Source organism: Cariama cristata, unplaced genomic scaffold (genome assembly GCF_000690535.1).
Source record: "Cariama cristata isolate BGI_N322 unplaced genomic scaffold, ASM69053v1 scaffold19307, whole genome shotgun sequence".
Taxonomy (NCBI): domain Eukaryota; kingdom Metazoa; phylum Chordata; class Aves; order Cariamiformes; family Cariamidae; genus Cariama; species Cariama cristata.
The window spans coordinates 1-15040 of NW_009628556.1; the positions used below are offsets into that span (position 1 = coordinate 1).

A 15040-nucleotide genomic window follows, 5' to 3' on the forward strand; every position below is an offset into this window, starting at 1 on the left:
CCCTAATCTGCGAGCAAGGCACATGCTCTCCTTCACACCAATTGCCATCTGCTTTTACAACCAGACTGGGTTTATGTTCCGTTTGAAGATATCAAATCATAACCTTCCCAAAGAAATCATTCATGATATCTTGCATTTAAAATACAGTTGTGATACACAGTTTGTAGCAGAGAAAATGTGCTCCGGTGGCCAAGGGAATCCCATCATAAAGAACTGTTTGATACAGAAGACACCTTAGTCTGAATTAGTTATGTAGTACATTACAGTTTTATGAAACATTGTATATTCAGGGTTGTCATATTTATGTTTCTTACAAAGGTGAAAAGAGTGACTAATGATTGTGGGTGTCTCAATTTTCAAATGTCTAATTTGCCTATATTTTAAAACGTTTCTGGTTTTCAAATGATTGAGTGTTGATTACTTTCTGAAAATCAGCCTCATATGGCTCACATGTGTCACCCAAAACGAGTAACAGTTTTTGAAACTTTAGGCCTGTTTATCTTTCTCTTAGCCTTTTAGTTAGTCATTATAAACCAGCATGTCACATAGTCTGTCCAAAAATTTATCAATGAGACTGGATTTTCCTGGCATAAAAGGTAAGCAAAAGAAAGTTGTTTATGAAGACATAACTTTTTATGTATATTTTAATACTGTATTTAGTAAGAACTTGAAACAAATAAAATTTTTATAATATTTTTAGATCATCAAGAATTAAAAATGACATCCTGCACAAATCCTCAAGCACAAAAGAACACTTCAGCTTCCTTTCTGGGGTTCAGATCACCTTTTGCTTGGCTTTTCTCTTTTAGAAAATCAAGGAAAAACCAGACTCAGAAACAACCACGGTGAGCTATAATCAGAACATACGTTGTTTCCAGCTTTAAAAAAGTCTATGAATTGTTCTGTGTTTCGCTTAGAAAACTTTGCTAAAATTATTTTTCCAGTCTCTTGCTTTTCACCTTACCAGGAAGACTGGGATATTACTTGGTCATGTAATGAGAAATTATCTGTTCAGTGTCAGACGAATGAGGACTAAGTGGCAAGCAATAGGTAAAGTCTCTTGGTTAAACCTATTTTGCTCTAGTTTTGCGTAAAGACTTTAAATATACAAAAGCCCCTAGACATGGCAGCGACCGCATCCTAGTTAACTCCCTCAAGAGAGGACAAGGTGTAAGGCGCATTGGGATCCGGTGCCCTATGGCTGTGATATAAGAGGAAAGCATAGCTTTCCCAGGCCGTGGCAGAGAGTACCAGCCCCAGGCAGCTCTGCTGCATCAGTTCCCACCATTTCTAGCCCAGAGGCAGTTTAGAGGCAGGCCAGCAGCTTTAGCTCTAGCCGGGCAAGCAGGACAGCTCTCCAGTGCTTTTGTCTTCCGTGCTTCGTCAGGGCTTTGGTTTCAAGTGGATCGAACCAAAGATGGTCTCATACGCAGCGCTGGAGCTGCTCTTTGGAGAGCATCCCTCTCCCTTGCCATCCACTGGGTTAAAGCTGCTGTTCAGAGGAAACAGAGGAGGCTCCGCTCGGGCTAGTTAGGCTGAGGGTTCTAGCTTTTGTCCTGTGTGTCAGCAACACCTGAGTGAAATACTATTATTTTTGTGTGCATCTTAGGGTAATGCTTGGGACTGGCAATCGTAGGTAAAGGTGCACTGTGCAGTGCTCTGAAATCCAAGTATGAGGCTGCAAGATCTTTGGCACAAAGAGCTGATTTTCACTCTGTTTGTGAGTCTCAGGCTGGTATTCTGGTCCATGCCTGGGGCTCCTAGGTGGCAGGGAACAGCTATAATAAACAATGACAGGGAATGCAGGCCTCTAAAGAAATGATGATTAGTCTGATATGTAGGTTTTGCAGTACAGCAGCTTGCCATTGCGGAGTGTTTGTGTCAAAGCAGCAGGAGATTTAAGGAGAGGTTTGAGTAGAGGCCATGAGGTTAGCTTTGTGGGTGTTTACTGGTAACAATTCTGTTACATAGCAACAGAGCATAGAAAAAAATTTTTTTGCAAAGTTTTAACGCTGCTCCATACATGTCTTCTGCTCCCTCCTCTTTCCCGTGACATGGCGATGCCCCTTAGGCTGGGACACACCAACACCAGGCCGCAGCCCTCCCTGCACAGTAAAGGGGCACCTGTGTCACCGAGAATCGCGTTTCAAGGGCGCTTTAGCCTAGTACACAGTAAGGTAGCCGATGCACAAGCGAAGGTCTAGGCTTTGCTGTAGAATCGAAGCATTGAAGTGATTTCTTAATTTAGGAAAGGAAAAAAGTAAACTGTACCTACTCATTGTATCAGCTTTTCTAATAGGTGTTTATCTGGCTTTTCCACAGAAAATGTCTCTCAGGCTCGGATGCCTTTGCTTTCTTACCCAGCACAGCTTGAAAAATAAACAAGTCGATCCTGACGTGTAACTGAGCTGATTGCTACATTTTCTAGTCACGCCTCTCTGTCGAAAACTTCCCCCACCCTCTTCTAGGTGTTGCCGTGGCATGTGGTTTGCGTTATGCATAGACAAAGCACTGAAATAATCTGCCTCTCACCAGGTAGAGTTATTTTGGAGAGCTAGTGAAATACAATAGGAGGCAGCACTGTAAATCCTGTAAGTAAGACTAACTGGCAGAAGCTTTTAAATAGCTAAATATTAATGGCTGTTTAGAGGGTCTTTTCTGTTCTGGAGAGACAGTTCCGTCAGCTGCGGTCGTGTTTTGCTGTGAGAATAAATTATGGATGCTGCAAAAAAGAGTATGCTTATGTGGAGATGGAGAAGATGCTAATAAAAGGTTTGTAACTGTAGTCTGAAGGTAGTGAAATGTTTGTTCACTTTTGGTTCAAAGGTGTTCGGTGTTCTTGAATTCATCCTTATTCTTTTCTAATATGTAAATGTGATTCATACTGGAAAAGAAATGCTGTTTAATTGTGTTTTCAGTGTATTTAAGTTATGGGTTTGTTGCTTAGCTGGCTGCTTATGTAGTACTGATAAGAATAGTGTAGAAGAAAATGGATTACACCCTGACAGTAGACAACTCGGAGATGGCCTGGGGAAGACAGGTGCCTCAGCAAAAACACTAATTCGCAGCAGATTTTAATTCATGGATTTATATTATTGTTACCGGTAGTGACAGTAGTAAATAGAGTCATCTTTTACTTTTAATCTTAACATTCGGTTGTCATGAAAAAGATACATACTTGTATGAGTGAAAAAGTATAAAATACAACTTCTTGTTTTCCACAGTGAGTAGTATTTTTCTGATGGCAAACATTTCTGAACTTGAGCATTAATTTAACTTCTTTTCTGTTTATGAATAATAGATAACGTTTACAAGTATGTGTGTATGTATGCGTGCATGTGTGTGCAAAATAATGTAAACATTGCTCAATCCAAAAAAGAAACTGAATTACTTTTTCCTAAAATTAAGCAATGTTTCTCTGAAAGTAAGCAAAACTTTGATTTTGAAATGCTGAAAAACTTACTAGAGCTCAGAAAAAATAATGAGGCAGTTTGAGAAGTGGAGGGATTGGCATAAGGAAAAGATTAAAATAACCTTGTCTGTCTAAGTCGGCAGGGAGGAAGATAAAGCACGATACAATGACCAGTTATTTCTGAAAGAACAGTGACAACAAAGGCATGGAGGAATTTAGAATAGTGCCAGAGGTGCAAATGAAAATTTAATTTCTGCCTAGACTATCAGAAGACATTTCTAACTAACGTGTCTGCTTCATGTAGCTTCATTGCAAGGAGCAATTAACGCAACAGCAAGCACAGCACCAAGTGGGGAGAACTGCAGAGCGGCTTTGCACTGTAAAGCTGAAGAAGAAAGCTTCTAACAAAGCTTTTACATTTTTCTTATGCATATAATTAAAATTAAGGTAACTCGCTAAGCCACAGGATTTCATTGAACTTGGTTTGCAGGAAATTATCATAAAAACTCTGAAACATAAGTTTAATTCTTAATTTATTGTAGAAGCATTAAAACATATTCAACATTATTTTAGTTTAAAGGAAGAGCTACATATATCTCTGAGTCCTGTTTCTGTAAACTTCATTCACAGAGAGTGGTAACCCATGGAATTAATGGCTGTTCATATTCAGTGCTACAAAGAAAAATTAGGAGTTTCAGATTTACATTATCTGGCTGGATCCTAAACCCACTGAGGTCAACAGGCTTGTTTCCTTTGGTTTCGGTTGGACCCCATGTCAGAGAGGAATCCTGGTTTTACAGTTCACAATTACAGAAGCAAAAACAAATTGCACCTTTCAACTGTTCTTCCCTGCCTGCAAGCACATTGCAAACAAATGACAAAGCACTTCAGGAGGAAAGGCTGGGCCACAAAGAACCTGCCAACAAGCCGGTTTATACTCGCTGTTGAAGCACAATAAAGCAGCCTACCTGAGCGCAAGAAGGTTTTAAAAGCGTAAGAACAAGGTCATTCAAAAAAATTTTGAGACAAACAGGATGGAGCAGAACCGTCTTTCCCTGCTTCACTTTCTCTCAAGAATTAACTTCCTGGGAAAAAAACAGTTTCTGAGACAAGGAAGAAGTGGCAATAAGCACAAGCTGAGCAATATTTCCTTCAGGGCTTTTGAAGGGACTGGGTTTGCTTAGTTTATAAAGTAAGGGTTTGCAGACTGGAATAGACTTGGTGAAGTCAAGTCGTGTTCTTGTTTCTTTATCTTACTTTGGATTTGTATGTCTGCAAGTCACCCCATAGAACAGAATACCTTTTATGTTCAGGGCTTCTCAGCTTGTTGTAACCACTGCATTACTCACAGACACTCTGCCAAACCCTTCCAGTCCTATATAGCTTAGGAAGGCAGACGAGCCTTCTACCATGTGTTAAAAAATGGTAAATAAAGGCTGTTTTGGGTGAGTATAATCGCAAGTTCCAAAACAATTGAAACTGAAAACAATCTGCTGTCTGTCTCTCCTCCTTCGCAGGGGCAGAGCACAGCTCTGCGTTTGAGCAGGGTGAAATGGAAAACAATGGAATTGCAGATGCAAACCACTTACAGATTTACAAGTAGTTAACTTTGGCTGTTCATAGTACCTGCGATATAATTCTTGTTTGGAAAAAGAAGTAATACCATCTTATTGTAATGCTGGATTGAAACAATTACTCTACGGCTGTTGCAGACATTAAGATATCAGTAGGTTGAGTTCATTTTTCCTGGCTGTGCAGCTACAACATTTGCAAGCTGACAAGGCCCAACTGAATGGTACATTTCCCCAGCGTTGTCTTGTTAGCAGGATTTTTGGGGGGAGGGAAGGCTGGATTCTTCATAGAGCAGTCTTTTTTTCAGTTGCTTCTCAGTAATTGTTAAAAGAGAAACCGCTGGATATTTACTACCTGGTAAAATGACATCATCTTCCTTTTCCAAGCCAACATTTCAATCCTTCTGCCTACAGATATGACAGTTCTGCTAGGCCATCTTCGAAAGAGGAAGAAATGGCAACGGTAAGTAGCTTATCAGCTTTATTGTCAGCAATGTTTAAACCACAGATTTTTCAAAAACAAGTCCCCTTTGTTTAGGCTGTTGATATAACACCTGTTTAAATAGTATTGTTGCAGTTCTTGCTTTAAATGCTGAGTAAAATGTCTGTGTTGTGAACCTGTTGAATGCAGGAGAATGAGCTTGCCCTGTTTACATGTCCAAAGCTTTCCTAGCTAAGCTCTAAGTCTAGCTCTGATCAGGTGTCAGTTCTCTCTTAATGACAGAAAAATTGCATGGATAATTTCCTAGGCCAAGACCCTCACGTATTTTGACAACTGTAACCAACTTGCAAACAGGTCAAAACTCGCACTGAATAAATAATCTAGTGTACTTACTTTGTTTCTTTTTATTTGTACAAGGGTGGAAAAGAGTAGCTGAGTTGGGCAGGCAGTAAGCTAGAGCCTCTCCTGTGACATTTTGCTGTGCAGAATTACCATGTAAATGTAAATTTTGACAGTAGGAAATTATTTTTGGGCTGAATGTTCCATTTTATAACTACAAGTTCAATTTAAGGATGAAACAACGTATTTCTTTCTGATGTAATTTAAGTGCACGCTGTTGAAATAAACAGACTTCCTCCAAGGATGATATTTGCTATTTTAATTACTTTATTGCCCTGTATTACTGACACGTCTTTCCTCCTCTTCAATTACGTGGTATAACCACAGAGGGGACTAAGAAGGTATACAGTATGTAATCAAAGGTACAGAGGAGGTAAATTGGCCACCTCCCTTCTCTCATATTTCAACAACAAAGGGATAATCTGTATTAAGATGTGACTGAACAAAGATCTTATCAGAGAATCCTGCCTATTATATAAACAGACTATTATAGCTAGACAAGTAAAATATTATGAATATTGAGAACTAAAACGTAGTAAGGGTTTTTGTTAAAAAAAGGAGGAAGAGTCTGAGCTAAAATAAATCAGCAGTTCAGCAGTTGTCTGCACTTCTACCATCTGAGACTGCGAGCTGAGAGAAATATGGATGGGATAGGAACCTTTCCAGCTTAACATGTAAACTAAACTCAGATGGGGAATAGGATGACATTTTCCCCACTACTAAGGTAATTTATCACAGCCCCCTAAAGTGCCGTCTTGCAATATGAAAACTGACTGTAGTGTTAAATTATTAAATCTTTGTTGGCAGGTCGGTGTGTGAATTTTAAAATGTGCTGGTCATAGAATTGATTAGGAAAAACTAAATTAAGAGATAGAATGCAATAAGGATGCATATGGAGAAAATAAGTAAACTATGGCCCTTATTGTAAGGTCTTTGTAACTCATGTATCCAAAACACGCTACAGTATGAGGGCAAGATGAGCATATCTCCTTATTGCATATGTAAAAGTCTCTAAAATGCATGCAATTTTACAATCCTCAGTTGCATATTTTAATAATATAGTATTTAATGGACCCACAAAGAGTTTACTGACCTCTGTGACTTGTGACACGATTTGTGACGTGACATGTGAAACATGATTTAAACCCACATGTAGAACTAAAATCATGTTTGCCTTACAATTTTTAACAGGCTGAAACGTGTAATTCCCCAACATCAGCTGAAACAAGTGATCGTTCTTTTGATGCAAACCAAAATGAAATGATGGAGAAAAGTACACAGGAATGGAATGAACAGCTAGAGAAGGAGTTTTTCAGTGGTAAGTGTGTGTCTTTACTTTGTTCTGCAGTTATTGTTACCAGAAGTGACTCAGATGACTCGTTCCAGAGAATTTTCTGCAAAAGCATAGGCTGTAAAGATATGGCCCGTTACTTTCTAGCATAGTGGCTACTTTTTGCTGGCTTCATCTGACAGCAGAATGTCTACTCTGACCTTGACTTCAGGATGAGTCATTGGTCACTCTTGATGATGAGTGCATTTCATCTCACACTGGTGGAGTTCAGAAGAATCACACATTAAAAGTGTACATTTCTCTCTGCTGATTCTGACAGGAGCCTATAGGGCATCCTATAGATGCAGACATACAGTTATATGAGAAGGCTTTCATCCCAGTTTCCTGCATGCACAATTTTGATAATGATGAATTACTGGGCCTGGTTTTATGAATTGTAAAGCCTCAAACCACAGAAGCAAGAGGCATTGTGGCATTCAGTTGGCTTTCTGGGAGCCCTTATAGCACCAGTCAAAAGTTACTCGTTGTTTGGGGTTTTTTTTCTCACTGCTGGGAAGCGAGGCAAGATCAGACCCAGCCTATGGGAGTACAGTGGTGTTCTTCCATAAACTTTCTCAGTTCTATGCAAAAAAAGGTCCATGAACATTACTTTCTACCACCCAAAATTACAAGAGATCACAGATTGAAAGCATGACTGGGAAGCAGTGAGTAAGTCAGCAGTGCTGGAAGAGGACAGCACTGCATGGCGGGCAGTGGCTTTTCTGAAACTTGCATGCCTGTCACCACTTTTGGGTGTCAGTCATAACTGTGCGCACTTGCCTACTGGCAGAGAAAAACTGTACATGGCTGATGTCCTCCAAATGGAAACTCAGAAACAACTCGTCTTTTTTCTTCTCTAAACTGACTCGCTCAGGAATCTTCTCTCTTCTGTGCTGAAGAGAAACTGAGAAAATTGCAAAATTTTAGTACCTTTGTATCACTTTCTATTCCAACTGTACATGCCTAGCAATGCTTTCTTAATGATTCTGTACTGTTAGGACAGATCTGCAATGATTGATCAGTCGGTCTTTTTTATTTAAATGGATTAGGAAATGCTGTAACAAAGAAGCCATATCCATTTGTGTTTATATCTTATGTGTGCTATTTTCAAAATACAAAAATAGTACAATTAACAAAGGCATAATTGATTTTGCCAATAAAAATACTTCAAGTACATTGCTATCACTTAGTCTTATGACTGAATATCTTGGTTAACTGAGCTGTATACTATTTTAATTCCAGTTAATGAGACTGTCTATATGTATAAATACAGATTTGTTGCTAGAATGAATCACAGGTTCCTAACTATTTCATTACCCTTTTTTATCCAGCAAATGCCATTTTCAGTGCTCATTGTAAAGTAATAAGCTACAATTTAGTGGAGAGCTGCTTTTCTGAATGAAACAAATGGTGGACATGCCAGACCCCTGAATATGCTTGTTTGACCGTTTGCAGGATTTTGTGTTTTCTTACATCATAACTGTGCTTTGTGAACACACAGAAAGGTCCATGTTTGCCTAGTGAATTCTTTTAAAGGGATTTTTTGCTTACAAACTAGATTTGGAAAGTTTACACACACACACACACACGCATATATAGCACGAATAAGAATTCAGACTTCAAATTGTTTTGTTTTTCTTTTAAATAGCATAAAGACTAACATTTACATAAAGAGCAGTTTTAAGATCAGTCATGGAGCAGCGCAATTTTTTCCTTGTAGTCATAAGGAGTGACCACTGAAAGGTCCTGTGGAGGAAGAATGTGTGGTTTGGGAAGGGTTTTGAATGCTGAGAAGCTGACTCCTTTCAAAACCAGTTCTGATTTATTAATGTAGTACATGAAACTTTTCAACATAAATAGTCAGAAGATTATTAAAGAAAACAAAACCAAGTATCTTTTTTTCCTGTGCAGTTCTAAATGATCTGGATGACCAGCTGGCCCAGGAACAAGCCCAAGACCCATTGGACAGGACAGTTTCTACTAGCAGTGCATCAAATGTCCAATACAGTAGTGCATTCCCTACTTCAAAGAGGCAGACTACTAGTAGGGGGCAACACAGAAATGCCTGGAGTGATGTGCCTAGCACATTTTTCCCAGATGGACTGAGAACAATAAGAGCCAAAGATGAACACAAGATTTTCATCAGACCAAGGAAATTACACAGTGCCTATATAAACTGGCACCAGACAGCCTTTCAAGAAGATTACAGATATGGTGATCCAGTCGATGGAAATCCTCATCTGCTAAGCAGCAGACTGTCTTCCGTTTCTTTCGGACAGTCTTCAGAAGGTAGCTTATATCCTCCTTCCATAACGCAGAACAGTGCGTTTAGGCACAAAAGTTGTATGAATAGGGATACAGCTGGCAGAAGTTACTCTGTGTGTTCCCTTCAGAGATGTCCATCGACAGTATCTTCTGACCAGCTATCAGCATCTAGTTTACAACATCCGTTGGCAAGGGAGAGCAACAGTGGTTTTGTACCAAGGTTTGGTCGACAGAACCCAAAGAGAATTCCTCTGTCTTCTATTGTATGGAACAACACACCAGACTCTCCTGCACAAACATCAACTCAAGAAAAAATGTTTAGAACCCAATCACTGATGGAGTTTCATGCTACAGATCATGGTAGATATCCTAGCTCTTTGCAAGAAGCCAAGAAATACACATGTTACCACTCAAAACACCACTACAGAAGATCTCTTTCAAGCAGTAATTGCTTTAGTAGAGTTAGCTGCCCTGACAAAGCTACTTCTCCGTTGCCCTTTGATAACTGGGAAAATTATCCATTATACAAATCAGAAAATAATCTCTCTAGATCCTACTATAGAGATACTTCTCATGGCAAGTTCTATGCAAACCAAAAAAATTCTCCTTATGGACAAAAAGACAGCTATCCTTCTTGGGCTGATATTCCTCAGTACTACAGTGATGAAGCATTTATTTCCCCTGATGCCAGCTTTGAAGTGATTATGGCTAATTTAAATGACCAGCAGTGGGCACACACAAAGAATGCCAAGTTTGGTTCACAGTACCTGCAGCACGATTTTCACATGTATTCTCCAGAAAATACGAATATCAAAACGATAACAAGAAGTGCAAATAGAACTTTTTCAGAATTCACTGAGGGCTGTGAGCCTTGGCTAAGTTGTAACTCTTCAGTTCCTTCATCTAGTATCAGAACTGATGAGTCAGTCTTTCCTAATTCGAAAGACCAAACAAAACCTATAGGACTGAACAGGAATTCAGTCGTTGTTACCCAAAGAAGTACTAAGGCGGACTTTACACAACTAGAAAAGGTTGAAGGTATGAAACTGCCAGATGAAGATACATCATTACAGTCAGTTTCTCAACAAGCAGGTACAAACTACGTGAACACTCAGAGTTTTCCCTCTAACAGCCCTGCTTCTGCCATGTTGCAAAGTGATGCATCTCTCTTTAACACAGTGAGATCAAAGAGACAAACCCAAGTCCCTGCCAGAGGCGATACTGCAAAAATGTGTACATCAAGCAGCGGTAAAAGAAATGTACAAATGAAGGAAAATGATTGCCCACCCAACAGTGTGTTCAGTCAGCCTCCCTGTGTTTTGCCAGCTGATGAGAGCAGCGAAGAACCTTTTCTTCCAAGTCAGAAAGAATGGGAACATAATCTGCATTATGCAGCAGAAGGAGAGAGCATCAAAGGGGATAATCAGAGTGCAGAAGCCATTAACCAAGCTAGTCCAAAGAGAGAGTCCTCACTGCGGAATGTTGCTTCTGCTCCATCCACTGAAAAATCAGCAAACTGTCAAGGCATGTTGTCCTGCGTTCCTGAACGTTCATCTAGCTCCTCACAAAGCTCTCCACAAGCACTTTCTCAGAAAGGCAATTCTGAATGTTTAGGAACACTAACTAGCTCTTCAGTAAATTGCACAGTTACTGAATCTCAAGCAGAAGGTGGAAAAACAGCTCAAGTGAGCAGAATAGGTGTTACCAAAAAGATTTCACAGAAAACACTGCAAAATGCAAGCACTTTAGTTATTAAGGACTGTAGTGGACAATTCACTCCTAGTTCTCCACAGAATGGAAGTTCTGGAAATATTTACAGCTTTGATGGAGACCCCAAGACCTCTGAACATAGTTTAAGTTATTTTTGCCTCGAAAAAGAAAGCAAAAAAATAAGGGATAAATCACCTTGTATTGAAAGGCTTCACAAGCAAGACAGCTTGCTTAGACATGCCAGTAGCTGCAGCATTACTGGCTCTAGCAGAAACAAATCTCCTGACCCACTTGTTATTTATTATACTTTGCCTAGAAAATCAGCTAGCATTGCTGGTAGTATTATGTCAGATACGCCCATCTCTCTACCTAGAGAAAGGAGAACAACATACACTTGTTTAAGGTCTGAAACTCCCCGTAGAGCTGATGCCTTTTGTTCTAGTCAAAGAGATGTGTCTTGTTTAGACTCGAAACATTCCTTTTTAACATCAGCATCATTAAATGCTGCTACAAGTAACAAAGAAAAAGATTATTCCAGTCCTTTAACCAAAAGTCCCAATGAGTCAGTAAGTAGTAGTATGTCAGCTGAACTGACGGACAGTAAACATCTAAGCAGAAGAGAATCCTCTGTGTTTTCAGATTGTAAGGAGAGGGGAAATTTTTTGCAGAAGTATAAAACTACAAGCACATTTACAGTTTGTGTTGATGAAGATCACATCAAGTATCATGAACTAGTTTCAATTTATTACACGTTACCACGGAGGCATTCGAGAACATTTTGTAACCTCTTTAGAGACAATCCAGAGGATGCAGATTTACCTTGTCCCAAAGAAAATGCTCAGTCACCAAGAATACAAAACAAGAAAAATGAAGGTCATGTGAGTTTAGCAAATTTAGGTTTTATCCCCAGTACTTTAGAAAAAGATGTGCATTCATATTCTTCTGACCAAGTATCTTCAGCTCCAGTCACACCTCAGAACTTAGGAACTGCTGTTGATAGTGAAGAGGAGAATTCCCACTCATCTCCTAGCTCTGAGAAATGTACTTCAAAGTCAATGAGTACAGTACATAACAGGAAGGATAGTTCAGCAAATCTTTCACTAGCAGAAAATGTACTTTCTGACATGGTGACAAAAGACATTTCTTTTGGCGGTCCACAATCCACTGCAACAGTGGCTAAGTCAGGTAAAGCCATTTCTGACACGTCAGGCAGCCAAAATACAGAAATATGTCTAAAAGAAAAGAATGAAATTTTACAAACAGCCACACCGCTAATGTCCACTTTATCAACCCCTCCCAAGCCAGGCAGGCCTTTAGAGAATCCTTTGTATTCTACTTCAACAAATAAAAATATACAGAAGGGAAACTCTGAAAACTGCTGTCAGCCCCCTAAAGTGAACACCGATAAAAATCTGAACAGTTTACTCCTCCACCCAGGAGAGAAGAGTTCCCTTGGAAGGAACGGTAACACAGAGCGTGCTGACATGCCGCTTTCTCCTGCAGAAGAGATGTACAGGGATAGTACTGAAGGCAGACAGAGAGTAAATTTCCTCCACCAAACCACCCCTCTGTATAATCATAGATGTAGTGGATTGCAATTAAGGGCTGACAGTTCAAGAAAAAATGCAGATGATTTAAACTCTTGTAGCAAAGTGTTTTCAGAGTCTCAGAACAAAGCATCTGAGGTAAGCACAGCTTCCAGTGCTGACCCATTACTTCAGCTAGACGAAGTGGTTAGCACAGATACAGATGAATTAAAGAATTCAAAAATTAAAAAAGAGCAAAACTCACAGAGTACTCAGATGTGTAAAGATTATAGTGGTTTGCAGGAATCAGAGAGGCACAGTGAAGGCAGGCTGAATGTTAACTGTAAAGATAAAATCCTCAGGGTTACACAAGATCAGAAGATAATACAGAGTGCAGAAGATGAGAACAAGCTTCCCCCTGCCTGCACAAGAGTCAAAGTCAAAGATATAGAAAAAAGGAAAAACAGACCTTCAATTAAAAATAAACTGGCAGCTGTTTACAAAACAAGTCGAAAATTTTCAAGTAAAAATTTACCTCCCAAACCGCACATAAGTAACATTTTTTCACAGAATGGTGGAAGTGCCACTTCTTTAGAGGTCGACATGTGCTTTGACTCATTGATTTCAACGGATTCCCATCAGCCATTCCTGCAGTCGGACAATGAAAATCAGAATCACACTTTGGACCCTGATAAGAATACGCCAAGACCGAGAACAGCTGAGAATAAGACTGAAAATCAGCGTGATCCTTCTTTGCTTGCTAATAACACCAACTGGAGGCCTTCTACCAGCTCATACACCCAGAAGGAAGCCATCAGTCCCCAAAAAACTGCAGTGAAAGTGGAAAATAGGCCAAGTCTTACAACTCTGTTTCCAGATAAAGCAGTAACCACAAGAAATAAGAATTCCCAAACACTTGATCTCAGGTTAGAAAGCAAAAGCCAGCCCGTCTCTCCCAGTGCTGCTACATCAGACCCACTGGACGATGAGAAAAGAAGAGCTAGCAGTCATGCCTGCAATCCTCTCGTGCCACTTTTAACTGACAAAAACTCTAACACATACGTAAATAGCTGCCTGCAGGCAGACGTAGGTCCAGAGCAAAACGTGACTTCCCAGGCAGTGCTTGACCAGTGTCAAAGTGCCGCTCAGTCTGCTAGCTTAAAAAATGCTAACTTGCGTAGCTATCAGTTGCGCAAGAGTCATGCCAAAAGTCAGCGTGAGCGTCACCTTTCTGAGAGTATTTGTGCTCGAGATTCCCATGAGATCTTTGCCTCGGGAAGCAATATTCTACCAAAAGACGGTATATTTGGAAAGAGATTTAAATCTTACTCAGAGCTGTTGTCTTGTGATGAAAATGACAACTGGGCATTGGACGATGAAAAATGTTACCGCACTAGAAATTTGATGTATCCTTCTGTGGAATTTGGTATATTTGGCAAAGAACAACAGTTGGCTTTCCTGGAAAATATCAAGAGGTCACTCACAGAAGGGCGATTATGGAGCCCTTGTCTTCTTAATAACCCCGATGCTCTCAGAGATGGAGAGACTCCTTCTATAAAGAGGGCTGAGCTTTTGAGCTCAAGTTCTGGTGGGAGCAAAATGTCATCAGCTGCTTCATCACCCCGAGAGCCGACTGATATCTATCAGGAAGACCCAGCGGCTTATTCGGACTCAGACAGTGATACCACCACTGATGATGAATACTACCTAGATGAGATAGATAAAGAATCAGAGCTATGAAGGGCCCATGGTACTAACATGGCATGATAGCTTGGTAGTTTCTGGGCAGGCAAAAACATGTAAAATACTTTGAGCCAGTTCTTGTGCTGCTATAAATTGGTACAACTTCATTAGTTTTAAAGAAGTTAGTATGTTATGTTAGCTGAGCGTTTGACTTTTGTATTAAATACATGGCTTCACCATTGTTGTTTCTCCTAGCAGGAAAAAAGAATGTTAAAAAAATCCCTTCCCAAAATAATGGAAGGTAAACAACTGTGGAGCTTTGGGCAGTGTAACTCCAGAGATGGCTTTCCTCTGAGTCAGCAAGCAGTGGCTTAGGCTCCTGCCAGCTACGCAGTGCTGGAATGGATAAATTCTAGCTTGAGCTATTTTTTCTTACAAGACTTAACAGAAAACCACGAGGTTACTTTGCTGATAAATTGCTGTTTCTCCAATTTTTCTCATTTACTAGATCAAGCATGATAGTGCCAATCCATCCCACCCAACAAACACACCCCCAAAATGAAACCTGTGCAATTTTTACAGCATACTCTGTATGAATGTTCTTTTTCTGCATTCCTGGGAAGTGTAGCAGCAGTGTCCCTGATGGTGTTTGTTCTGCTGTGCAGCTGAGGTGGATTCCACACTGGAAGTTTTCTCCTCAGC

The 15040-nt window shown here is 39.9% G+C and overlaps 1 protein-coding gene across 1 annotated transcript; it reads left to right on the forward strand.

The window, feature by feature from the left end:
* Positions 1-700: 700 nt before the first annotated feature.
* EXPH5 (exophilin 5) lies at positions 701-14395 on the forward strand (the record flags this gene model as incomplete). The annotated part of the gene is made up of 4 exons (XM_009704870.1): positions 701-845; positions 5398-5446; positions 7016-7142; positions 9066-14395. Coding segments are annotated over 4 exons (5651 nt in total), but the record flags the coding sequence as incomplete, so codon positions are not given.
* Between the last annotated feature and the right edge of the window lie 645 nt (positions 14396-15040).